Source organism: Myotis daubentonii, chromosome 5 (assembly GCF_963259705.1).
Source record: "Myotis daubentonii chromosome 5, mMyoDau2.1, whole genome shotgun sequence".
NCBI lineage: Eukaryota > Metazoa > Chordata > Mammalia > Chiroptera > Vespertilionidae > Myotis > Myotis daubentonii.
In genome coordinates this window covers 55,602,646-55,614,996 of record NC_081844.1, presented here as the reverse complement: position 1 = coordinate 55,614,996, position 12,351 = coordinate 55,602,646, and the positions used below count along the sequence as shown (strand labels likewise).

Sequence of the window (12,351 nt, the reverse complement as noted above, 5' to 3'; positions counted from 1 at the left end):
CCCCCCTATCAGGCACAGAGCAGGGCTGATCAGGGGGTTGGGGCACCTTCCCCTGTCATGAACAGAGCAGGGTGGATAGGGAGGTTGTGGCCCCGACCCTGTCACACACAGAGCCGCAGGGCGATCAGGGGGTTTGGGCGCTGCCCCCTGTCACGCTGATCCCGGTGCCAGGAGGCCTCGTGGCTCCGCTGATCCCGGTGCTGGGAGGCATATTACCCTTTTACTATATAGGGTAGAGGCCTGGTGCACGGGTGGGTGCCAGCTGGTTTGCCCTGAAGGGTGTCCTGAATCAAGGTGGGGGTCCCCACTGGGGTGCCTGGCCAGCCTGGGTGAGGGGATGATGGCTATTTGCAGCTGGTCACACATCCTTCAGGGTGGGGGTCCCCAGTGGGGTGCCTGGCCAGCCTGGGTGAGGGGATGATGGCTGTTTGCAGCTGGTCACACACCCTTCAGGGTGGGGGTCCCCACTGGGGTGCCTGGCCAGTCTGGGTGAGGGGCTGAGGGCTGTTTTCAGGCAGGGGGTGACTGAAGCTCCCAACCGCTCCTTTTTTTCTTTTTTTCTTTTTTAATTCTGGGCTAGCTTTAGCTTTGAGGCTTGGCTCCAGCTCTTAGGCCTCCGCTGCTGAAAGTAGGTTTCTGGCCTTTGCTTACAATGTTGCGATCCTGCTGGCTGAAGCCCGGGGATAAAGCAGGTTTCTGGGGTTTTGTTTAGCTTCTATATTTCTTACATAGTTGCTTAGAGTTGCAGCTCAGAGGCCTGCAGCGGCAGGCGGGGGAACGTTGGAGTCCTCCGTCACTGAAGCAAGCAAGCCTCATGTTAGTTTCAAGCTGCCTGGCTGTCAGCTGCCATCTTGGCTGGCAGTTAATTTGCATATTGCCCTGATTAGCCAATGGGAAGGGTAGCGGTCGTACGCTAATTACCATGTTTCTCTTTTATTGGATAGGATAGGATATGATAACCCATGGACACACACAATAGTGGTGAAGGGCTTGGGGAAACAGGACTGGAGATAAGGGGGGAGTAGAGACTAGAGAGGGTCCAAGGGGGGAAAAAGGGGGATATCTGTAATGAATTCAACAATAAAGATAAATTAAAAAAAATATTGGCAAAAGAAAAAAAAATCAAACACATGTGGCAAAATGTTACAGTTACTGGATCTAAATGATGAGTATTGATTATAATATCCCTTCTACATTTATATATTTATCTAAACTTCCATGATAAAAAATAAATAATATATACAAAACTCCCAAAAAAAGTTGCATTAGCTTAATGATTATGTAATGAGCAATAACAAAAAAAATCGATGAAACACAATAGAATCTATAAAAAACATCAGATTATAATATATGATAGAGTCTTATCTCATACAACACAAAGAAAAATGTTTCATATTTTAAAAATTAAACATCACATCCACAGAACATATACAAAAGAATATATAAGAAAAAAATTTAAACGGTCTTGAAATGAGAAAAAAAAAAACTTAACCTAATAATAATGAAAGCAATGATAAATGAAAATCTTTATAAGAAAGATTATATTAAAATTTAAATGACTATAAATGTATAATAAAAACTATGTTGTCGGGGAAATAGTGCAACAAATAAAACAAAGGTTAATAGTTTTAAAATATAAAACCATTTTATAAATCACTAAAAAAAATTGTAAACATTTATTTGTTTGTATAAACAATTAAACAAATTAGGTAAAGTAAAACAATCATAATGAGCGAGTGTTCATGCTCACTAGCAGTAGACGTAATGTATGCTATATTTATCAAATTGAAAAGTATCTAATTATAGTAATAGCACAGTGAATGTGAAAAGAGTATGATATGAAAAGGTTTAAAAAGAAATTTTGTGTATTAAGATACTCAAAAGAGCTCATACTCTGGTCCCAAATTTTCACTTATATGAATAGCTCACCTAAAAAGTCAGAAATTCAAATAAAGATTTATGAGAATTGATATTCCTTAAACCTTTATTTGTAAGAGTAAAATATACAGAATTTAAGTTATCTAAAAATAAAAAATGGTAAAATTGTTTCATGTTTATAGTGAGAAATAACACAGCTACCACAAATCATGTTTTCAAAAAACTTGCATGAATGGCAATTTGGTCACAATATATTATTTTAATATTAGATTTTTATTAAAGCATCCTTATAATTCTAAGTTCGTGAGTGGGTACTATCAATGAACAAGTAAATGAGTGCATGTGTATTTCAAAAAGACTATGGGGTAGCCCTAGCCAGTGTGGGTCAGTTGGTTGGGCATTGTCCTGTGCACTGAAAGGCTACCTGTTGAATTCCAGTTAGGGCATATGCATAGGTTGCAGGTTAGATCCCAAGTAAGGAGCGTGCAGGAGGCAGCTGATTTATATTTCACTCTTACCTTGCTCTCTCTCTCCCCCATTCCTCTATCTCTAAAGAAAAAAAAATCAATAAAAATGTAATAGAGTATTAAAGGATGCCAGATAGAGACAGAAAGTTACCTACAAGGGATCTCCCGTCAAACTATCAAGTAATTTCAGAACAGAAACACATTAAGCCAGGAGAGAATGGAATGAAATATACAAAGTCATGCAAAGCAAGGGTCTAAATCCAAAAATACTATCAATCAAAGTTGAGGGTGAAATCAGGACCTTCGCAGACAATAAAGGACTAAGGGAGTTTTTTACCACCAAACCAGCAATGCGAGAAATGCTAAAGGGTCTGCAGTAAAAAGAAGAAATAGGGAGGGAAGAAGGAACACAGGCATAAAGAATAAAAATGGCGACAAACAAGTACCTATCAATAATCAATCTTATAACAAAAAGACAGTAATGAATGGTATGTACCAATATATACACCATATTTACAAAACAGTGTCCAATATTTTATACATACAGTGTTTTAATAAACATTCTGTTTATAGCTCTAAGATTAAAAAATAATGTTAAGATGTACACCTAATCAATGATGTCATGACATTCAAGGAACCTCTACATAAATCAAAAGCTGAAGATATCAAGAACGTCCCACTCCAAAGATAATCATGCAATGAACTAAGAAGATGAGCATTTCAGATCTACACTGTCATCAATACCTTGATAATAAATGAAACAAGTCAGGTACTTTGCAACCACAAATTGTATATTAAATACATGACAACATCTCTTCTTTGCAGGAGGAAGTAGCTAGTAGGAGATAAAGTTCAGATATATTATTTAAGAATGGACAGCATAAATTCAAGGCTGAATATAGATAACCTTTAGGATACAAGCTGGCTAGGAAAAAATATGCTTCATCTTGTAGAGTATTATTTAAGATTTAAGAGCAATATAGTTAGAAATATATTAAACATGAACATGCCTCAATCAATTGGGTTTTGTGGCATAAATAAAGCAAATTCTTTTTCTGTGAAAATAAGCCTGGTAAGAATTAAAAAGATATGCTTGCTCTCTTAAAAGAGACTTTCAAGTGCCATATTTCAACAAATCTATTTTCTCCACTAAAAATTAAGGTAACAATAACATTATTTGAAAAAACCTGGATTTTATTTAAATACTAGAGGCCCAGTGCACGAACTCATGCATGGGTGGGGTCCTGCCAGCCCGACCCAATCAGGGCGGATCGGGAGGAGGAGAGAGTGGGAGGTTGGCCCCAATCGGGGTCCAATCAGGGCCTACCAGCGGGGGGGGTGGGGGGGGGAAGGCCATGAGCAATTGGCTAGTAGGCCCCGCCCCTGATTGGTGTGGGGAGGGCTGATTAGGGGGGCGGGGCAGCTGGGGGAAGGGGCCGTAGCCACCAGCCTTGCCTCTGATTGCAGTGAGGGGGGGAGGGGGGGCAATTGGGGTTGGAGCTGGCTGGAGGGAGAGGCCATGAAACGATCGGGGTGGTGGGGGCTGATTGGGGGTGGGGCCAACATGGGGAAGGGCTGTGGGTGCTAGGCAGGCCGGCCCCCCCTGAATGGGGAGGGGGGAGCTGATCGAGGACCAGCAGGTGGGGGAGAGGCCATGGGTGGTTGGCTGGCCGAACCCAATCCCGAATGGTGTGTGTGGGGGCCGATCGGGGACAGGGCCAGCCAGGGGAAGGGGCCACGGGCCGTTAGCCGGCGGGAACTCCTCCTCATCGGAGTGGCAGGGGGCCGATCAGAGCAGAGCTGGCTGGGTGAGGGCCACGGGCCATCTGGGTGGTAGGGGCCCATCAGGGGCAGCGCTGGTCAGGAGGATAGGACACAGGTGATTGGCCAGCCGGCCATACCCCTAATCGGGGTTAGGGGGCTGATCTGGGGTGGGGCCGGGTGGGGGAGGGGCCATGGGAGGTTGGCCACTGACCCCACCCACAATCGGACCGGTTCGCTGGCTGCATTAGGCGTCAGAGCGACCAGTCATTACAGGGTTCCAGTCGCTGGCTTTTTATATATATATAGACTAGAGGCCCGATGCACAAAAATTTGTGCACTTAGGGGGTCCTTCAGCCCAGCCTGTGCCCTCTCGCAGTCTGGGATCCATCGGGCGATATCCACCTGCTGGCTTAGGCCTAAACTGGCAGTCAGACATCCCGCTGCCAGTCCAGGAGCCCTCGGGGGATGTCCACTTGCCAGAGGGGAGCAGGCTTAAGCTGCAGTCAGACATCCTTAGCGCGGCTGAGAAGGCGGGAGAGGCTCCCACCACCACTGCTGTACTGGCAGCCATCAGCCTGGCTTGTGACTGAGCAGGAGCTGCCCCTGGGTGATCAGTGTGGGAGCGCACTGATCACCCAGGGGCAGCTCCTGCATTGAGCATCTGCCCCCTGGTGGTCAGTGTGTGTCATAGTGACCAGTCATTCCCAGTCATTCTGCTGTTAGGGTCAATTTGCATATTGCCCTTTTATTATACAGGATGTTATTATCATTAATCTATATAAAACCCTAATATGCAAATCAACCAAATGGCAGAATGACCAGCAGAATGATTGGTTTCTATGATGCGCACTGACCACCAGGGGGCAGATGCTCAACGCTGTTGGTGCCCAGAGCCCACAGGCCACGACCAGTGGCGGTGGCGACGGGGAGGGGGCAGCAATGAGGCTGGCAAGCGGGCGGTGCTAGGCCAGCCAAGGTGGATGCTAGCAGGAGAACCCTGGTCATTCTGCCAGTCGCTCCACAGAGGGAGGGGACTGGCGATGGTGGTAAGGGCAGGGCCAGCAAGTGGGCAGTACCAGGCCAATGTGGGTGCAAGTGGGGGTCCCAATTACTCTGATGGTTGGCACAAAGATTGGTCCTGATCGCCGGACAGGTCTAGGGACCCTACCCATGTAAGAATTTCATGCACCAGGCCTTTAGCACTTTATAATATTACAATATTACAAAACAAAGGTAAAAATTAAAAATAAAAAACTCTACTAGATAAAGCATAAAATTATATAGTTAAAAATAAAGCTGCTGTGTATGCCAACAATAAATCCTATCACACATCCTATAGAAATCTAATGAATGTGAATCAAAAGCATAGATTAGAGATTAAGAGATAAATTGCATAGATCTGAATTCTAGCTGTAACTCTGGACTATATCCTCCTTATGCTTTTTTTTAATTTATAAAATGAGAGGCAATAACAGCACTACTTCAGAGGCTTATTGCAAGGATTAAATTAGTTAAAACATGTATGTATATATAAATACGTATACTGGTTGGTTCAACTCAGTTTAACTCTTGCAAAACACAGTGTTTTAGAAGTATTTTTCCTCTTTTCTTTTATTTTTCCTTCTTTCAATTCCACATTATCTCCTTCCTCGTTTTCTCTCAGTCATACACACAAGACCACATAAATCACCTCCATGATCACGAAAAATCAAAGAAAAAGAGTGAACTATAATCTCACCCCCCAAGTTACAAAGTAACTTCTTCATAATAAATTAGAAAGATATGTTCCAGGTTAGGTTGGAGGGCTAACAAGGCAACTAAATTGTTTTTTCTTCTTTCAAATCCTAAAAAATTAGCAAATAAAATCCTTTTGAACAACAAAGAATTAAACAAAATTAACCAAACAACAACAACAACAAAATTAACAAAGAGCATGGATCATTAAATAATTGGTTGCCATGGGGAAAATAAACAAACTAGGACTAGAACTAAAGGTACAACAAAGCTCAGTTCTTAACCATATGCCCGAAGCAATATGGTGAGTTGACAAAATTCTGAGAATTTTTCTTAATGCTTCATAAAGGGAGAGAAACAAACTGACTAGGACAGTGATGGCGAACCTTTTGAGCTCGGCATGTCAGCATTTTGAAAAACCCTAACTTAACTCTGGTGCCGTGTCACATATAGAAATTTTTTGATATTTGCAACCATAGTAAAACAGAGATTTATATTTTTGATATTTATTTTATATATTTAAATGCCATTTAACAAAGAAAAATCAACCAAAAAAATGAGTTCGCGTGTCACCTCTGACACGCGTGTCATAGGTTCGCCATCACTGGACTAGGAGGTATCATTATCTCCGTTTCTTCTCATTGAAGATACTGGAAAAACTACAGTGCCAAACATAGTGAAGCAAGGAAGTGAAAATCAGGGCTGACTTCCCAGGACAGAAGCAGACACCAGACTATTCTCTGAAATGACATCATGATTCAAAGCCTAAGCACATTTTGCCCTGATAAGAATTGTCCATAGCTTCTAATAAGATGAAATGAACTTAACAAATACTTAACAAAATCTTAAAGAGAAGGCAAAACTTAGATGAGCTGGGAAGTTTCCTCACCCATCTCAAAGATGTCTCTCATTCTCTTCGTGATAGTCTATATAATATTGGCCAAAAAAAAGAAAAAAAAATAGCAAAATTCAGACTGTAGCTCACAATGGGGAGAAGGGAAGAAGTCACTGAAATATTCTGTTTGACTAAGCCAATAGAAAATCCAGGCAAGTGCATTCTAAGCATGTATATCACAAACCAATGAATCAATAAAAACAAGCTGAGTAGTAATTTCTTCAAATAAAACTGGGAGATTCTATACAAAAGACAAAGAATCTCAAGAGAATATATAACAAAATATAAAGGAAATTCCTCATGATTATTTCCTTGTAATGATCAATATAACGATAATATAACTAAAAAACACACATAAAAATATCAAAATAGCTAAGGTGAAAAGAGAGGTTGAAGACCTGAATTATCAAATGAAGAACAAAACATAAGCATTATAGATAAATAAACTACAAACATCAGGTACAAAATAAAACACTAAAAACTTAGTTACTGATGGTGAGAGATCAGAGAAAATAAAGCAATTAAGAAGTAACTAAGAGAGATATGAAAAACAGACATGTGATATAGATTAATGAATGTATAGCTAAGTAAAGAAAAATAAAATAAAATAAAATGAGAATTTTCAAATTTTAATTTAAAACAATTTCCAAGAACTGAATTTACAGTATAACTAAAGACTATGATCCAGGAAAATTTTATGAATGTTTATTACTGAGTCATACTGCTGTTGAAATTGAACTTCATGAGCAAATAAAGAAATCTGAAACAGGAAAAAGCAAATCATCAACTGAGAAAAATATCAGACCAGCTTCAAACTTCTCTGAAAGCAGCATTCAAAGCCAGAAGAAAGCAAAGCAATGTCTATAAAGTTCTAAAGGAATGCAAGTGTTAGCCAAGAATTTTAAATCCATCAGAATGTTACTCCAATATAAAGACAGCAGGGAAATATTCTTAAACATAAAAGAAGTTTAAGTTTACAGCACACATGAGCCTCTTGTACATTAAAAAAAGAAAAGAAAAAGAATTGAGTCAAAAGAAGGAACCTGGATGCTAAGAAACTCTAATAAACAAGGGGATGGGGTACTGAATTCACTTGTATACTTTTTGTTCCCAAAAGTCTTATAGGACTGGCTGCTAAAATCTAACATGTGCTTTTTTTCTGCATTTACTGGTATCTTGACATAATTTTTCTATTTTAATTTGTTTAGATATAATTTATTAAGAAGTAGATATCTTAATATTAAACCATCTTTGAATTCCATGAATAAAATCTAACTATATAATTCTTAGTATATACTTATAATTAGTATATAATTATTTTATTTCATTGTGGAGTAAACTTTTAGTTAGAATTTTGTACCCATATTCTTAAATAACATTTATCTTTTGGAGTTTTATTGTTCCAATAACTTTTTCAGGTTGTATAAAATGCACTGGGGAGGTTTTCATCTTCTTTAATGTACCAGAAAAATATCAGCAACATTTGAATTATCTGTTCATAACATGTTAGAAAGAACCCAGATGGTGCTTTTAACTTTTTTCCAATAATTAGCAAATATTTTTACCAAATTTTTCTAGTTCACCTTAGGTGTCAAATTTGCTAATTTATATAGCTACAATACCATTAATTTCCTCTATGAATTAACACCTGTTACACATGTTCAGGTGAAACTATTGAATATACAGAAGTCATTGGATAGATCGTCACTTGGTCCTTCAGTGAGGATCCCAGAAGAAAGCTATATGCTCCCTCATTTCCTCTGCTCCAAAGGTTAGCGAGCTCTCAAACAACAAGGGTAAAGAAACTCCATGCCCATGTTCAGCTTCTCTCTAGAAACATAGATCTTATCTCTTCCGTAGGGGTTTTCCTTTCCAGTTAAGTAGTTCTGTCTTGCTCAGAGAGGACAAAGGCCCTTCACTAATTTATTTTATTTTAAAACTACCACATTCAACACCCAGCTCACCCAAACACAGAAGCTGCTGCAAATCAACTTGTAGATGAATTTGAGTTGAGACCAGAGGGCTAGAGACTTGCACTATCTCTCTGTTAACCTCCGTGATTCTCTCACAAAGTAAGTCTTAATTTTTTGGTGACATGTTTGCTTACATAATCCTGCCATTTTACCTATGCATTGGTAACTTCTTCACACCGAACATATGTGGAACCTACCTCAAATTCCGCATGTCTGTGAATATCCTCTGCTCGCTGCCTGCTCAGGATAAATTCAGCTTCATTTGCAACTCTTACTAGATGATCCTTCATTGTTTGGCTCAGCAACCTATAAAAATGTGAATATTCACCAATCAGAGAGGACTTATGCACCCCTATGTTCATGGCAGCACAATTTACAATAGCTAAGATTTGGAAACAGCCTAAGTGCCCGTCAGCAGATGAGTGGATTAAAAAATTGCAGTACATCTACTAGTACAGAATGGAATACTACGCTGCTGTAAAACAGAAATGACTCTTACCATTCGCAACAGCATGGATGGACATGGAGAGCATTATGCTAAGCAAGATAAGCCAGTCAGAAAAAGATAAATATCACATGATCTCACTCATTTGTGGAATATAATAAACAACATAAACTGATGAACATAAATAGATCCAGAGACAGAGAAGCATCGAACAGACCATCAAATGTGGGAAACTGATATAGGGTTAAGCCTCGGACTCACCTGTTGGCAAATTCACAAACAAGTCCCAGCTTAGAGGGCACAGTCCTCTTAGCATAATTAGGCTTGACCTTATAACACTCCCCAGATCTTATCTGGGAAGCTAATGGGCTGAGGGAAGTGCAGGAAGTGTAACTATGGTCAAAACAAGTGAAACTCACAAGAACTATGTAACTATGGTAACCACTACCTTGTTTACCTCTGACTATAAAAGGTTGGTGCGGCCTGAGCACAGTGGAAGTGCTTCCTCCTGAGTGGGACTTACCCGCCTGGCCCCCAATATTCCCAAATTATCTCGTGTCTTTTCTCTCTCATTTGTGTGCGGCTCCTCTTCCAGGCCCTGAACCCTGAACCACGCGGGACGTGGAGGGAAACATTTACCGACAATCAAACTTCAGAAGGAAGGCAGAGGAGAGGGTGAGGGGTTAAGAGATCAACCAAAGGACTTGTATGCATGCATATAAGCATAACCAATGGACAAAGACAATAGGGGATGAGGGCATGTGCGGGGGTCGGGGTGGCCAGGGAGAAGTCAATGGAGGAAAAGGGAGACATATGTAATACTATATGTAATACTTTAAACAATAAAGAAAAAATAAATAAAAGATGAATATTATCAATTAAATATATGTATACACATACACAACATATTTCACTGTTATTGGGAATGAAAAAGTATTTCCTGTCTTCTCTGACTTCATACCCAATGAAGTAATATTACTTCACACTAAATCAGCCATTTTCAGCCAGTGTGCCACAAGAATTTTTAAAACATGCAACACCTGACTAGTTAGTCAGGGGAACTGACCTTTACTCCCCTTAGATTGTCAAATAAAAAAATGACAATAACCAACACAAAAGCCGTCCGGTGTCAAGGAGCTGTAATAACCCAGCTGGAGCCATAACACCTGAGCTGGAAGCTGTAACACCTGAGCTGGAGCTGTAACACTGGAGCTGCAACAGAACTGTACTGTGAGAGCACAGCTGTGACACCGGAGCCGCCTCACCCAAGCTGTTCCACAGCCATGCTGTATCATAATTGAACTCTCTCAGTATTGAGCTATCTCACTGCCATTCTGTTCCACAGCTGTGCTGAAATCACAGTTGAGATGTTCCACAGCCTAGCGTTTCACAATTGAGCTGCTGGCACTGAATAAAGTCTCTCCCCTTCACTGCAGCCCAAATGGGGAACACCTGTTGGCATTGAATTGGTGATGACAACCTTTGGTTGACATTGCACTGGACAAAGAAATGATTCACAAAGGGTGGGACGAAGCAGGGCAGTGCGAGAAATCATCACTCTACTCAGAATGACACAAAATTTAAAACTTATGAATTGTGTATATCTGGAATTGTCCATTTGAAATTTTTGGACCATGGTTGACCATGGATAACTGAAACCATGGAAAGCAAAACCATGGATAAAAAAGGAACCTATTGTGCCTTTATTAATATAAAGGGGAAAATGGCTTTAAGAAGAAAAATCAGGAGATAAGCACTTCAAATGATAAGATAAATGAACCAGAGACATAGAAATTCAGAATTGTGAGATTCTACATTTTATGTTCCTAAGAATATGGCTTATAACTAGGTGTAAAAGATATAAAGCCACAGAATATTTTTAACAATATGATCACAAACTTGATCATATATATATATATATATATATATATATATATATATATATATATATATATATATATATAAAATAAACATACATCCACTACATCCGCTAGGTGAAAAATAAACGTTTTCAGGTAAATATGGAAGATATAGGAAAAAAGCAAATGTGAGATAACAAAGAAATCTGTAATGATTTTCAAAGGAAATTATACAAAATATTTTCTCTGACACAGAAGAAGTAAACTATTAAAAAATTAACAGAACAAAATATTTAAAAAGTGGCGCTTTGTGCTAAGAGATTCTACAATGGCCCCCAACTTCCCCAACTGTCTCCTAGCCACTTCAGAAGTTAATGTAAGGTAAGTAGGGTATTCTTTCAAGTGCTAATAAACAGTACACATTCAGGCATTACAGATAAAAGCAATCCCTAGTGCAGTTTAAAAACTGCTAATGAATAACTTCCTATGACTCTACAGATGGAGATGGCAAGGGCTTTTAAGAGTGCCAATGTGAAATACTGTTTGTGCTTCTGAGTTTCTCTCTAGAGACCAAAAACCGCATCGTGAATTTAACATCAATGTATTGCCTCACAGCACTCAACCATTAATTGATTAGTCAATGACACACCATTTTCCCAGTCGCCAAACAAGCAACCTCAAAGTTACTCTAGTCCAGTAGTTCTCAACCTTCCGGCCCTTTAAATACAGTTCCTCATGTTGTGACCCAACCATAAAATTATTTTTGTTGCTATTTCATAACTGTTATGCTGCTACTGTTATGAATCGTAATGTAAATATCTGATATGCAGGATGGTCTTAGGCGACCCCTGTGAAAGGGTCGTTCGACTGCCAAAGGGGTCGCGACCCACAGGTTGAGAACCGCTGCTCTAGTCTCTTCCCTCTTCTCTACCATCTTCCTCCAGGCTCCTCATCAATGAGCGAATATTGCCAGTATTTCCTCTGCAATATTTCCAGATTTAATTTATGCTCTCTATTTCACAGCAAATGTCCTAAAAAGCAAGCCTTAATCATTTCATCCACAATATGACTGAAAAAGTCTTCTGAGTACTTACTTTGACCTTATAACATCTCTCTCCACATTTCCCTCTGTCTTTTGAATATCTGTCACCGCTGCTATGCTACTATAAAGACCAGGCTAAGCACTAGAGATGAGCTTTCCTTACAGTGGAATTGGGAAGAAAGAAAATATGATGAGGCCCTTTCCAGCTTTAAACTCTAAAATAAGTTCTGTGGTGAACACACTGTAAGGTGACCTATTGAGATTAACCCGGGCAGAATAAGGGCATGCTTCTAG

At 39.8% G+C, this 12,351-nt stretch overlaps 1 protein-coding gene across 10 annotated transcripts in view; it reads right to left on the bottom strand.

The window, feature by feature from the left end:
* The window catches only part of LRBA (LPS responsive beige-like anchor protein), a 593,124-nt gene that overhangs the window by 358,747 nt on the left and 222,026 nt on the right, over nt 1–12,351 (bottom strand). For all 10 annotated transcript variants that reach the window (XM_059697845.1, XM_059697843.1, XM_059697844.1 and 7 more), the window contains one exon: nt 8,909–9,017. In XM_059697845.1, coding sequence (XP_059553828.1) covers nt 8,909–9,017 — 109 coding nt within the window. The remainder of the gene's footprint in view (nt 1–8,908; nt 9,018–12,351) is intronic.